The 15765-nt window shown below is 39.4% G+C and overlaps 1 protein-coding gene across 1 annotated transcript; it reads left to right on the top strand.

The window, feature by feature from the left end:
* The first annotated feature begins 399 nt into the window (after positions 1 to 399).
* On the top strand, positions 400 to 14399 carry LOC113090241 (MORC family CW-type zinc finger protein 2A-like). Its single transcript, XM_026256198.1, is given in 28 exon segments — positions 400 to 546; positions 1449 to 1638; positions 2246 to 2299; positions 2422 to 2456; positions 2565 to 2633; positions 2752 to 2842; positions 2940 to 3048; positions 3127 to 3286; positions 3530 to 3641; positions 6594 to 6719; positions 6929 to 7008; positions 7388 to 7470; positions 8699 to 8784; positions 8962 to 9102; positions 9181 to 9335; positions 9414 to 9542; positions 9909 to 10014; positions 10094 to 10226; positions 10305 to 10391; positions 10856 to 11149; positions 11245 to 11505; positions 11508 to 11549; positions 12066 to 12126; positions 12214 to 12352; positions 12428 to 12604; positions 12688 to 12781; positions 12893 to 13081; positions 13626 to 14399. Coding segments are annotated over 27 exon segments (3150 nt in total). The 5' UTR covers positions 400 to 546; positions 1449 to 1570; the 3' UTR covers positions 13695 to 14399.
* Positions 14400 to 15765: the final 1366 nt, after the last annotated feature.

The raw sequence follows: 15765 nt of genomic DNA, 5'->3' as shown, positions 1-15765 counted from the left end.
ATAAACAGGTGTGATTTCTCAAGAAGTTCATTAGTAGAGTAAAAAAAAAAAACACTGACAACAACACTTCGAAATCAATTAATGCTATCCGTTTAAAGTTTTCACATTAGATAAAGGTGGGCGTATAATTATTACCTTTTATATGGTTTTAAAACCCAATAGCAACAGTTCAGCATATCGATTAGTCGTGGTGTGCTTTAGCACGATTAACGTTTGCTCCCCGCTCTTTTTCCACGCCACATTCCTTCAAGGACCAGCAAACTTACTTCCTGGTTTACGTTAACGACGGCGACTTCAACCAATCGTACGCGCTTAATGAGGCTGAAGCCGTTGCGATTGGCTGAGCCCGGCGACGAGGGCGGGGCAGGTTGAGCTCGGCGCTTCTGCGTGTTGTTCGAGGGAAAGAGCTGCTGGAGCGATTCAAGGCCTTGCGTCTGCTTTCTATGAACGGAAAAGGAATAAACACGTTCTGTTTGGTAGCTTTCCTCATGCAACCGGCAGAAACCTCTGGATAAAATCAAACGGGGGCCGAGGAGTGGTTAAATGGTTTGCATTATTGAAATCACATATATTGCTTGTGTTACAGTACAAAGGCTGTTGGTTTTGTGAATATAGACGGATGGTTATGGGCAGGCCGCAGATATTTGACCAGGGTTCCTGTGCATGCTTCATTGCATGAGTCAGGAGATAAATCTGACAGTCTAGATACTAATTTGAGCGTTAAGTGATTTGAATATTCTAGCAGATCACCAGTCTGTGCTGTTGCATGGATCTTAAGGGCCTTGCAGCATGGGTTGGCCTGGCGTGTGTTTCTCTGTGAATTTAGTCAGTTCAAGGACGGGCAGTAAGAGATAACGTTACCCTATTTATGAGCTCACCTGTACGGTTCATTATTTAGCCGAAAAAATAAAATATGCATTATCATTGTAAATGGCAAAAGTTGTACATGTGGAAAAAAATGCATCATGCACGCCTACAATAAGAAAGCATATTTAAAATAATTTACAGGAACTGAAGGTTTAATATGGCGAGATGGAACAAGCACACAGAATGACAAATCTCAAATACTGAGTTTTTTTCTCTTTTCAATTTGAGGCTACAGTACTTAACTATTTTTGTGATATGTAGTATGCAGAATGCATCCTGGGCACAGTATGCAAGTGCATTTGCCAAAGTGCAGTATAACACACTGTGGGGAACCCCACAATGTATTGCAACTGAATTCTGTAGGAATGCATTTGATATAACAATTATTTTTTATTCTATATTTTCACTTATTAATTTGACGGCCAATATTACCAACTGTTATCACTATATATATATATATATATCCCATTAAGCAATGTGTTATTACCTTTTCCATTGATTTGGTTAACAAGTGATATACTTCAGTTTTGCAGTAGATCAGTGATTGGTGTTTGCTGATGTGTTTGTTTCTTGTTTTCTAGGTTTTCGAACAATCACACTTGATTCTCATCATATGGAAAGAATGTAGATTCGAGACGTGAATACTATCAGCTGGTTTTTCTCTTTTTTCCCCCTTTTTTTAAATTAGCTTTATTTTGAGACAATGGCCTACACAAATTACAGCTCATTAAACCGAGCTCAGCTTACCTTTGAATATCTGCACACAAACTCGTAAGTACCAATTTTAGTGTGTTTATATGCACGTGAACCTTAACGTTATGTAATTAAATAACTATGCCATGTTTTTTCCATAATGGGGTTTGGTAAAACCATTCCTAGGAGAGAAATATCCTGAAACAGGCTACCATGAGGGCTCTGGAAAGCATTCCCATGCTATTTTTGAGATCATGTGGTTGATTTTAAGCATTTAGATTATGCTGCTGTGGGATCGCCAAATATTTTCTTTCTACAGAGCAGCTTGCAGTAGCAATATGTCTAAAAGTCATTAATTTCCAATGAAATGCTGTGTTTTTCAATTATTGACATTTTGGCAATGCAGAGCTCATTTTTTTATAGCAGTGTGATGCACAGACTATTAATGGCAGTGTAGACAGTGTATATGTTTTTGTAAATCAAACACTAAACAACAATTGGGGAGGATGATGTTTTGTTTATAAATTCCTATGGATTCATATGAATTATTCTTGTATAACAACATTTTCCTTTTTGACACATACGTCTGCGTTTATCAGCCATAAACGAAAAAGTAACACATCAATGCAATCAATGGAAAGGGTTATTTTTTGTTGTTGTTGACCAATTATTTTATTACCAACAGGACAACCCACGAGTTTCTTTTTGGAGCTTTGGCCGAACTCGTGGACAACTCAAGGTACAAACACTGTTTTTCCATCAGTAATTATTAAGCATTACTGACATGCCAAATCATACTGAGAAATCATTAAAATGATTTGCACCATTGACGTGAACATTCACTCCATTTCTCGTCCTCAGAGATGCAAATGCAACACGGATAGACATCTATACAGGTTAGATACAATAGTTTTAAGATACAGAAATACATTTCAACACTAGCAAAAATATGTATTTGTATTCATCCCAATACATTTTCGTATTCATTTGTTATGGCCAATCAGAAAAGAGACCAGATCTGAGAGGCGGGTTTATGCTGTGTTTCCTCGACGATGGCACTGGAATGGACCCCAGTGAGTAAAGCAAAGAAAACGAAACCCTTCATACTAAACTAAAAATGCATGCATTTCCACTCAACAACTCAACATCTCATACACGACCCAGTGATGACAGTAGAAATGTTTTAAACAGGCGAAGCCACACATGTCATCCAGTTCGGCAAATCAAGCAAACGATTCCCAGAGTCCACTCACATTGGCCAGTATGGAAATGGATTAAAGTCGTAAGTACTATTACACTTTTACCTCAAACCAATAAAAAGCCTGTATCTTGATATTCAAGGGATTTTTTTAATACATAAACATCCTGGTCTCTTTTAGGGGTTCCATGCGTATTGGGAAGGACTTCATCCTTTTTACCAAAAAAGATGACAAGTTAACGTGTTTGTTTTTGTCGCGAACATTTCATGAGGAAGAGGGTTTGGACGAGGTAAGCAATCGTTGATTTCTGGCAGTCACTCATTCTGAACGAAGAGCAGACGTCTGAGTTATTGCCCTGTTCTCGTAGGTGATTGTCCCATTACCCAGTTGGGATGCGAAGACCCAGCAGCCTCTGACTCCCGACACGGAGAAGTACGCTACTGAGACTGAACTCATCTTTAAGTATTCACCTTTTAAGAATGAAGAGCAGCTATTCCGCCAGTTCAAGAAGATCGAAGGACCCAGTGGTTCGTTTTTGCAGCACTTTTATAAAAAATGAAATCTATGTGATTAATCTGAATGCCATTTATAGACATTATACACTTCCCTTCAACATAATGTGCATGTATCAAATAGCACACATGCAACAAAACATTAAAGAGCTGAATTGCACTAAGGCTTGCATTCAACATAAGAAAATAAAGAGTTGTTGCACAGTGAGAGTGTCTTGGATTCAGAAGCTGTTAAATCGGATTACTGTGTGTTTGTAGGTACGCTGGTTGTAGTTTATAACTTGAAGTTGATGGATAACCGAGAGCCGGAGTTGGATGTGGAGACAGACCACCAGGACATTATGATGGCTGGGACGCCCGTAGAGGGAGTGTGAGTTAACTCGCAAACTATTAGCTGTTCACCTTTCTTTAGATCTTCGCACCAACTGTGAGTTAACACACTTGAAGCAATAATTCACACCAAAAGAAAATCTACTGAAAATGTACACACTCTCAGGCCATCCAATATGTAGAGGAGTTTGTTTTTCTTCATCAGATTTGGAAAAATTCAGCATTACATCACTTGCTCACCAAATGATCCTCTGCAGTCAATGGTTGCCGTCAGAATGAAAGTCCAGTGGTTCTCTTTCAACACAAAATCAAATGTTTCCATATTTTCGATGTATTTGAATGGCAAATTATGATTTATGTACTTCACTCGCGTTCCAATATCCACGTAAAACCAAATGTTTTGCATAACATCACGGTAGTACGGTGATAGCACTTAACGGCACAGATTTTACTACAAATATAAACTGAGCAGTGTGGGGTTTTTTTTTTCATGTTTGACTGACTAAACTTATGATAATAAACAGGCTGCACTGTCAATGGACCAAAGTGCATGCAGCACTTGTTTATTTTTTCCCCAGTGGAAGCAACTACTCCTCTTACTCAAAAAGATCATCGGAAATTGTAAAAGGTTTGTCTTTATTTGTGTACATTCACAATAAAAACAAATCCTTATGCTTTTGTAAAATAAGCCTTAAAAAACAGGAGGACACTTTCTGCCGTCTGGTTTCATTTTGAGCAGCACAAAAATGAACCGAAACTCTGCATACTAGGCTACGTGTTCCACAGTTTTTTGTTCATTTTTTTTATTTAATATTTAAGTAAAAATATATTTCTTGCATAGGTATTATTATATAATTTAATTCAATTCAAGTTTATTTGTAGAGCGCTTTTTATGATACAAATCATTGTAAAGCAACTTTACAGAAAATTACTTTTCTACAATATTTAGTAGTAGCTTATCAGTGGTGACCGTCAGTTTATGTGCATATGACAGTAATTTTTATGTGATTGCATAGTAGAAATATTTGTTAGTTCTGTTTGTTGATTCAGGGTTAGCATCATCTGGGGTCCTCTGAGGGTCAGCATCATCTCTTCTCCGGTGTTCTGGATCCAGACTGGAGCTTGTGTAAATCCTAGAAGAGACATCATTAGCATAGCTGCTGTTCCAATAAAGTAAAATTAATTAGTTTAACCCAAGCTAAAGAATAAGAATGCACATTTGATCAGATGGAACTACACTCACAATTTAAGAGATACATTATTCGAATGCTTGGCGAAAGAGATGCGTTTTTAATCTAGATTTAAACAGAGAGAGTGTGTCTGAACCCCGAACATTATCAGGAAGGCTATTCCAGAGTTTGGGAGCCAAATGTGAGAAAGCTCTACCTCCTTTAGTGGACTTTGCTATCCTAGGAACTACCAAAAGTCCAGCGTTTTGTGACCTTAGGGTGCGTGATGGGTTGTAACGTGGTAGAAGTCTAGTTAGGTACGCAGGAGCTAAACACTTTAGGGCCTTATAGGTAAGTAATGATAATTTGTAACTGATACAGAACTTAATAGGTAGCCAGTGCAGAGACTGTAAAACTGGGGTAATATGATCATATTTTCTTGACCTCATAAGGACTCTAGCTGCTGCATTTTGGACTACCTGTAGCTTGTTTATTGACGAAGCAGGACAACCACCTAGAAGTGCATTACAATAGTCCAGTCTAGAGGTCATGAATGCATGAACTAGCTTTCTGCATCAGAAACAGACAACATGTTTCGTAGCTTGGCAATGTTTCTAAGATGGAAGAATGCTGATTTTGTAACATTGGGAATATGATTTTCAAAAGACAAGTTGCTGTCTAATAAAACACCCATATTTTTGACTGTAGAGGAAGTAACAGTACATCCGTCTAGTTGCAGATTGTAGTCTATACTAGATTCTGTGTACTTTTTTTTTGGTCCAATAATTAATATCTCGGTCTTATCCGAATTTAATAGATGAAAATTATTGTTCATCCTATCTTTTACATTTTTAACACTCTGCTAGTTTAGATAATTTAAAAGTGGAATCTGGTCTCATTGAGATATATAGCGGAGTATCATCAGCATAACAGTGGAAGCTTATTCCGTATTTTCTGATAATATTACCAAGGGGCAACATGTATATTAAGAATAGAAAGAGGACCTAGGACGGATCCTTGTGGGACTCCATATTTTACTGGTGATAACGGAGACATTTCTCCAAATCTGTTCTGATGAAAAAACCAAACTCATCTACATTTTTGATGATCTGTTGGTGAGTAAAATTTCAGCAAATGTAAATTTTTGCTTAAATATACCTATATATATGAGCTTAGAAATCCAAAATTTCGAATATCCAAATATCCTGTAAGATTCAGAATTTCAAACTTTCTAGTCAGTCTAAAAACATCTTATATTGAAGATAATCTGCCAAAATGTCAGCTTGTGGAATGTGACACTTTATGAAGTAATAGTGTGGCTAAACCCCGCCTCCACAGAAGATCAATGCCTGCTTCTACATCGCTGCTTGTTTAGCTCCGCCCATCGATTCTATAGCACTGCCTCTTTAGCCCTGCCCACCGACTCTACATCACTGACTGTTTAGCTCCGCCCACCGATTTGCACATGTATTGTAAATTACAACACAGGTCTAAAAATAAATCTAACGATAAAGCTGCTCCAAAGACAACAAGACGCTGTGCATTACCAAGTCCTGACCGAGGTGTTTTATTTTAGCTTGTTTTTATTTACAAACAAGGCACAATTCAACGCAGGATTTTCAGAAAGACTGAGAGAGCATTATAAAAAAATTTAAAACTGAAATAGTTCATGACCTCATTAAACGAACCAGTCAACGCCAGTAGGTTGGATCTAAACTCCTGTTTCTCTTGAGCTGGCATAATGCATTGGTTTTAAACATGTTAATGTAGTGTTGGATGTTTTTCGGTGATGCTGACCGAAAATACTTGTGTGTTGTTAACAGGAAGCCAGAGAGGAGGTCGTTCCGTGCGTATGCTGCTGTCCTGTACATCGACCCCAGGATGAGGATCTTCATTCAGGGTCACAAAGTTAGAACCAAGAGATTGTCCTGTTGCTTATATAACCCTAGGTAAACATGAAAAAATATACAGTTTCAAGGTATTTTCAAACCAAAATGACTTCTTAATGTTGTGAACTGAGTGGGAAAAAAAATTAGTTTGCATGTTTACAAGAACTACTTGTAAAAACTTAAGTGTGAAAACTCTCTCAGAGGTGGTGCCAAAAAATCCTGAATTCATATATATACTCATCTGTGCATTCTTTTCTTTTGACTTCTAGGATGTACAAATACACATCGACTCGCTTTAAAACTCGTGCGGAGCAGGAGGTCAAGAAGGCAGATCACCTGTCGAAACTTGGTGAGTTTGACCTCACTCCACGTAAACATCTCAAAGTTGACTGGAAGATATTAAGGGAAGTTGACTTCAGGCTTTGTGGCTTCTAAATGGCATTTCCTCTATCTGACCGTTTCTGCTTTTAACCTCTTCAAATACTGAACCACAGGTTTTGACAGGATGTAGCTGCTCATTCTAACACACACACACACACACAGTGGACATTGTTATAAATGCCTCTTTTAGCGCTTCCCTTGATAAAGACTGGAACAAAAAAAGAAGAAATGTAAATGGTTTTGGACTGGATTCTTAGTGAGAGAATTAGACCTGGCAGATGCTGTAAAATCAAACCATTTATGTCCCTTTTGTCTCTTTTTGTGCATGTGTTTGACTTCCTCTCTAGCTGAGGAGAAGGCACGAGAGGCCGAGAGTAAAGCTCGTGCACTGGAGTTAAAGCTTGGTGATGACTTATCCAAAGAAGCCAGAGTAAGCCAACCCAACACACACTTCAGACCCAGAAAGGATCTTGATCATAGAGCAAAGATATCAACCTTTCTGTAGAACACGATAGCAAATGATTACAAGAACGTCCAATGAATAAGGACTGACCTGGGCCATCAACTTCATTTCCCAAAAGCATAGTTAGCCACCTATGGTGACAAGCTCCATCATTACCAGCGTGGTTCAAGGATTTGGTGTTTCCTGAATCCATAGTTTGCAAACAGTGTTGCATTTATGTGGTTGGAACGAAACTTAAAATAGATGGACTTAAATAGATCATGCACTTAAGCAAAATAAGCAAACATATAATTTTATCTGTTTCTTACATTACATTCAAATACATTTTTAATTATATGTCTTTTAGTTTATGCGATTTCAAGTGCCATTTGTGTACATGCTCTAAGGATCCCGTAGAAAACAGTCTTAAGTCTATGGGATATATTCGTAGCAATAGCCAAAAATACATTGTATGGGTCAAAATTATCGATTTTTCTTTTATTCCAAAAATCACTAGGATATTAAGTAAAGATCAAATTCCATGAAGATATTTTGTAAATTTCCTACCATAAAAATATCAAAACTTCGTAATATGAATTGCTAAGAATTCACTTGGACAACTTTAAAGATGATTTTCTCAGTATTTAAATTTTTTTCCTCCCTCAAATTCCAGATTTTCAAATAGCTGTATCTCTGCCAAATATTGTCCTAATAAACCATACATCAATGGAAAGCTTGTTTGTTTCTGTATAAATCTCAATTACGAAAAAATGACACTGGAGTGTAGTCCAGGGTCACATATAATGAAACCTCTGAAATGCATGAGAACAAAAACGGTCCAAATGTTCGTTATTTACAGCAGTAATCTCACATTAATTGGAATCTCAAATTGAACTAGCAGAAGTTTTAACTTACTTGATGTCATTACCGACAGCTCTAACCAATGTGATTTGAATTTTACAAAAGCGGCAAAATTCCGGGAAACGTTTGTGAAACATTCCAGAACATTCTAACATCAGCATAGCAACATGGTTGAAACATAAACATTCCGATTACCTTGGAAACAGCATAGCCTTGGCAACCTTTGCATTGCACAAAACAGAACTACTCGCATTATCTTCTGGAGTTCTATTTATCAATGAATTCATTAAATGTCAGTTTCAAAGTGCTTATTGGTTTTTCATGAATTTGTTTTATTTTCTGTCGCTGATTTCAGGCTGCACTGAGAAAGGCACAAGATTCGGCTGTGGCGTTACGTGCCGAAGCTACTAGAAAACAAGCCATCCATGCATCCAAACAAAAGTAATCCGCACCCACAAACACAATATGACTTCTTAATGCATGCCTGGAAATGTTTAAAGCTTGTTTTTTGCATAAACACCTTCATATCCCTGAGAACACACTTGTTGATTATTATATAGAGTATATTCACGCAACACATTGTTTCCTGCAGCGTTTTGTCTGTTCTTCACATTTCAGAGCTTTGAAAGAGCCCAAGGAGCTGAACTTTATCTTTGGCGTGAACATCGAGAGACGAGACCAGGATGGAATGTTCGTCTATAACTGCAGCCGTCTAATTAAGATGTACGAGAAGACGGGACCACAGCTGGAGGGAGGAATGTGAGTGAAAAAAAAACCAAGCTGATGTGCTAGAGTAGCATTAGCGGTGATGATGACCACTGTCTGTGTGTCTACCAGGGCCTGTGGGGGTGTTGTCGGAGTAGTGGATGTTCCCTATCTAGTGCTCGAGCCAACGCACAACAAGCAGGACTTTGCAGACGCTAAAGAATACAGACACTTACTGAGAGCCATGGGAGAATATCTCGCCCAGTACTGGAAGGACATTGGTATAGGTCAGTCCGTGTGGCTTCTTTTTTTATAGTAATATGTGCAGACATACTGTATATATGAAATATCGTTTCCCTCAACAGCTCAGAAGGGTATAGTGAAATTCTGGGATGAATTTGGTTATTTGTCGGCCAACTGGAACTCCGTTCCGTCAAATGAACTTCGGTTTCGCAGACGGAGGACCATGGAGATCCCGGTCACCATCCAGTGTGGTACGAACAGTCAGAAAGCTGCTTTAACATGCCAAAATATCTAAATGTGTAAATATGCCAAAAACATAATTTCTTAGTACTCAAGATTACTGATTTGATCCTAATTGCTTATCCGTAGTATTACGCTTTAGTGCAAAATATAATGTCGCTCCAATTACTGACAATTGTTAAGGGCAATTTTTTATATGAGAAGCGAATCAGACATTACTATTTTTGCCGGATAGATACTAAAAAGAGTCCAAATTGCTAAGCTTACATTAAAGGAGCATCTAAGCCTTATATAGGGACTAGAGTTTGTTTGACTTGGGTCAGGAAAGAAAAACCCGAAACAATCTAGTTTTTCACATTTTACATTGTTTCCTGTAGATAAGTGTCTGAAGTGGCGGACGCTACCATTTCAGATGGATGCCGTGGACAAACGGTACCCAGACAGCTGGATGTGTCTCATGAACCCCGACGGAACGCAGGACAGGTTTGGAGACTAGATACCAGAGGCATTCTAACCGTTCAAGACTTCTATTCCTTGGTTTGTTATTGGTCTGTTCTGTTAGGTGTGATGCTCCTGAGCAGAAGCAGAATTTGCCCATTGGTGTTTTGAAAAAGGACATCAAGTCATCAGAGGATAAACAGAAAGACCTGTCTGAGAAAATCCGTCAGCAGCAAGAAAAACTGGAGTCCTTGCAGGTCTGTCTAACATCTCCACGCTCTGAGCCGTTCTGTGTTCATTTTGTGTAAATGAATGTTTCGTCTCTCCTCATTCAGAAAACCACAACAATAAAATCAGCAGCGGATTTAAAACGGCTCCCTCTGGATGTCAGTACAAAACCTGCAGAAGAGCGCACGCCTCAGGTACAGCGTCTGCTTCTGGATGCATGTGGATAAATCTCACCAAAAAAAAAATGTCTAGGTTATATTTCAGCCGAAAAATCTAAAGGAGAAATCTGGATTTTCTGCATCGCAATTAAAGGAATAGTTTAATGAAAATTCTGTAATGTAATGCATCTAGACTTTTGAACTTTTCATAATACTGATTTCTTTTTAAACCATACCATAGAAATACCAGATTAACCTAATTTATATCATACATCTTTTGTTGACATTACAGTATGATAACTAGAGGGGAAAAAATGCTTAATTTTCAGGAAGATAATTGTCCTAAAAGTAGGTAAATTTTAAGGATTTTTTTTATATTTTAAGAAGGTTAAAGGTGACCTAGACACATTTTTGACAGGTTTCATGCTATGCATAGTTTTATTTTATTATAAAAAATAAATATCCATAATTTTTTTTTTACTAATTATCCTCCCTAATAGCCGACGCGCTCATCTCAGCGAGCAGCGCCCCGCCCCAGATCCCCTCCTCTCCCCGCAGTGGTCAGAAAAGCTGTCAGTCAGCCACAAATAGCAAAAACTCCTCCCCCTAAAGCCACACCTCCTTCACGACCGACCCGGACCCCACCAGCTCCTCCCCCTCCGTCCAAAGCAAAGTCATCACCAGCTCCTGCAACGAAGGCAACAAAACCCACTCCCAAACCTGTAGCTCCGCCCCCACCGCCGCCCACAAAAACACCAGCTCGCAGAAGCGCCGCGCAGAGCCGCACTACTACAGTAAGTAATCTCATATACTCAAACTTTAAATATGGTGCTTTAATGCTGATTGTGACAAAATATTACAACAAACTGATATGTGGTTTTTCTGGCAGCCATCATCCACCAAGACTGCTAGCAAACAAACTCCAACCAACAAGAAAGGAAACGTAAAGAAAGGTAAAGTCCAGGAAGAGAAGAAAGATGCAGGGGAAGAAGAAAGTGAAGAGGAGGAGGAAGAAGAAGAAGAGGAGGAGGAGGAGGAGGACGACGAAGAAGACAGTGCATCAGAAGAGGATGAACCTCAACCTAAAAAATCAAAGATGGCGGCGTCTGTTCAGGCTCGAGGGAAAGCTGCAGTGGAAAAAAAACACCGATACCAGCGGCAGCCGAAGCAGCTGTCAAACAGACCAATGCTGAGGTAACATTCACACCTCAAAGAAAGTTCAGCCTAAAATGTTCTGAAATTGTATGGTATGAATTTTTCTTCATCAAAATAGAATAGAAAATGTAGCATTGCATCACTTGCTCCGCAATGGATCCTCTGCAGTGAATGGGTGCCGTCAGAATGAGAGTCCAAACAGCTGATAAAAACATCACAATAATCCACAAGTATTATATAATCCACTCCAGTCCATCAGTTAATGACTCGAGAAGCCAAAAGCTGTGTGTTTTATAAGAAACAAACCCATCATTGAGAGTTTTTAACTTTAAACTGATGGACTGTGCTGTGGATTATTGTGATGTTTTTATCAGCTGTTTGGACTCTCATTCTGACGGCACCCATTCACATCCATTGGTGAGCAAGTGATGCAATGCTACATTTCTCCAAATTGGTTCGCATTAACAAACTCCTCTAAATCTTGTATGGTCTGAAGGTGAGTGCATTTTTTTTTTTTTGCCGAATTATTGTAAAGGATTTTAATTCCACCGACAGGTTATCACAAATAGCACTAATGAAGATCTGAAGAAAGATGCAGCAAAAAATGCACAGAAAGGTAAGATTTGTAAATTTTTGCATTACAAATGGATAAATCCAATTCTGGTGCATTTTTTATAGATCTAATGAACTGTTGGTGTTGTAGATAAAGGAATGCAGGTGGAGGCGAAGGTGAACGGCGAGTGGTTCACGGGTCGTGTAACCGCAGTAGAGACGGGAAAGGAGAGCGTACGCTGGAAGGTCAAGTTCGACTATGTTCCCATGAACACTCCAAGAGACCGCTGGTACATGCACAAACACACACATAAACACGTCTGTCGCTTGCGACTCAAGAATGTTTAATTTGTGTTTGTTTTCAGGGTGTTTAAGGGCAGCGATGACGTCCGTCTCATGCGTCCCGCCTCTCCAGAGTCCAGAAGTCCAGACACCAATCAGGGTCCAGCACGGTCTGTAACTCCGCCCACCGCTGCAGAGCCTGACACGACTCAGAGCGGGCCGAGCAGAGAGACCACGGAAGGCCTTGTGTCCATGATCAGGTGTGTTCGTGCTCTCTTCTTCTGATGATAATATGTGCATTCTGTGTGTATTTGAACCCTCCGTTCATGTGTGTTTGGCACAGGACGTTGCTACGGTACTTCTTCCCTCCGGATTTCCGAATCCCTAAAGATTCTGTGAACACTATGAGTGCTGAGGACCTTGTGGCCTTTCCCATCGTGAGTGCAGACCATCGTTGCTGCTACACAGAATCCTTCAGAGATATTTATATCAAAGCTAAATTGTTTTGAGTGCATGCACGTATTAATTGACTGTCTTATGAATTGCAGAAAGAGTATTTCCAGCAGTATGAGGCCGGACTGCAGAGTTTGTGTAACTCCTACCAAACTCGGGCGGAGTCACGCGCACGAGCCGTGGAGGAGAAGAGCAGCGGGGCAGAAGCCAAACTCAAAGAATCTGAGGAGAAACTGCGCAAACTCAGAACCAACATCGTCGCTCTTCTGCAGAAAGTCCAGGAGGTCTGAAAAAAACACACACACACACACACTTTACTGCATTTACACACATAATAACACTCCTGTGTAAATCAGTTTTGCTGTTAGTTTTGATTTTGTGAGCTGTTGTCAAAGAAAAATATATTGTTTATTAGTAGTGCTGTCAAACGATTAATCGCGATTAATCGCATCCAAAATAAAAGTGTGTGATGTGTATATATTTATCATGTACATATAAATACACACACACACACACATGCATGCATGCATGTTTATATATGAAATACTAATATTTATATAATAATTATACCTGAATATATATATATGCATGTAAATATTAAAAATATATACATGTATGTTTGTGTACTATATAGCTTATATAGGCCTATACATAATAAATATACACATTTTGTATACAAAGCTTGTTTTGTATGTGATTAATCACGATTAATTATTTGACAGCACTAATTTAAATTACCGTTTCGAATTATCAACGGAAACAGATTGTTTTTTTGTTTTTTTGAAGTTTGACATTGATTCCTTTATTAATGTTTATTTTGTTCGACAGGACATTGAGATCAGCAGTGACGATGAGCTGGACGCCTACATTGAAGATTTGGTCACAAAGGGAGAGTGAAATACTGCATCTCCTCTGTTTTACCTTCATTTCCACTCTCTACATGTTGTTCATGCATCCTATGTGTTCTGACGGTCGACTGGAGTCGATTGCTGGTCGGCTACATCTCCATCCCTGTACTGTAACAATGCAGCAAGAGCTTCATTGCCAACTTCAACGCAGTTTTCGGTTCAAAACACCACTCAGGCCGTCGACTGAACTTGAACTTGTGGGCCGCAGGTGATAAGAGATTGAGAAGAGATTTAAAAGGTTTCATAGAGCCTTGAGTTTGAAATCTTTCTTTGGTTTTACTCTATGTGAAGATTTTGAGTTCATGTTGGCTGTGTTTTAAGGTCTCAGTGTTGTAAAGCTTCTTTGTCAACCTGATTTCACAGAAGAGTCTGCAGTTGTTCTCACAGCTCGCATTGATTTATTTCAAATCAGTTTGACTTTTTTAGTTTAAAAGTTGGCTTTAAGTTGCTGCTATGTTATCCGAAATTCTCAAGTTTTGAGTTACTTCCCGTTTCATTTTCCATGTACTTGGATGTGATTATTGTGTTTGTTTTAGTTTTTTTTTTAATCCTCCAGTTTCCGTTTTTTGTTGGTGAATAAACACTGATGTGATGCTGATAACCTTTACAGTTACAGTATTAAGTCTTCATCTTTATATCTGAAAATATTTTTTAAAAAGTTTTATTAAAACGGTCCAATAAAGTTTAGGATGTACATGTGGTCGTATGATTCTGTTTGTCCTTGGGACTTCCAATTATGGTCTTGACATGTACATTTATTTATTTATTTATTTGATGAATGCATTCAACAATTCACTGAAATGAAATGACAGGCTTTTAAGTTAGTTTTAAACTATTATCCAGTGAAAATATATTTAATTGGAATGTTGAAACTGAATGTAATTACATCTATTTGATATATACCATTTCTTTATAAAGGTATGGAGAAAATATATCTTTTTACATTCCCATAGGTAAATTATTCAGTGAAATTCCTCCTTAATTTTAAAATGTATAAATGATAGATCGCATGAGGCTTTCGAACGTTCATTCTCGTTATGAATGAGAAAACTCTTCAACTGCTGAAGCCTGGTTTGTTCACATTTTTGTAGCTGCACAAATCAATGGCGCTTCAGCCCGCCAAAAGGGCCTGGGCCGACCGCTATATCGGTCTAAGTTGGTCCGTAGCGCCATTCATCGGATTATTCTCCTTCAGCGATGAGGATCATCTCTTTACAGACTCTTCTGCAAGCAAGGAGCTGTGAAGAAGCTCCATCTCTGCTTACCACCATGGAAGAAGCCAAAAGCAGCGACGTAAGCATCCCTTCAGGCATCCGGAGCTAAGAGCATATTTCAGCGCCCGTTGCTTCAAATGCCGCGCCAGTAGTGTGGTTCGTTCAAGGGACTCTCACGATGAAGATGGGCACCGCCTGCCTCCACCAGATCAGACAGAGAGATGCCCTGGCCCAGAGCTCGCCTATATACATTTCGTCCTATCGCCTTGATTCCCCGGATCATCAGGCGAGTCAAGGAAACCAAATACCAGGCTTGGTTTCCAGAGCTGATGCAGCTGGTGACGATGACCCCGTGGCCCATCCCGTTAAGGAGGGACCTTCTCTCGCAGGTGAAAGGCATGATTTGGTATCCCCGCCCAGAGTTGGGAAGCCTGCATGTCTGGTGCCTTGATGGGAGTCTGACAGGCTCCCAGCGAGAGTAAGCAACACCATTCTTGAGGCAAGGGCACCATCCACGAGACAGCTCTATAGCCAAAATTAGTAAGTATTCCTCAATTGGTGCTCTGCATGGCAAGTGGACCCATTTTCATGTGAGGTGTCCTGCATGCTTAGTTTTCTGCAAGAGCTCCTGGATAAGGGGTGCGCCCCATCCACACTCAAAGTATATTTTGCGGCCATTAAGGGCGAATTATTCTCTCGATGACGGCCATTCAGTAGGCAGAAACGACTTGGTCATCAAATTTCTGAAAAGCGCAAGGAGACATAATCCTCCTCTCCCTCGGACTGTGCCGTGTTGGGTCTTATCAATGGTCCTAGGGGCCCCCATATGAGCCCCTCAGTTCGGCT

The sequence above is a fragment of the Carassius auratus genome, unplaced genomic scaffold (assembly GCF_003368295.1).
Source record: "Carassius auratus strain Wakin unplaced genomic scaffold, ASM336829v1 scaf_tig00053779, whole genome shotgun sequence".
NCBI lineage: Eukaryota > Metazoa > Chordata > Actinopteri > Cypriniformes > Cyprinidae > Carassius > Carassius auratus.
Note: the sequence above shows the minus strand (reverse complement) of the source record. Positions and strands in the feature narration are given on the sequence as shown.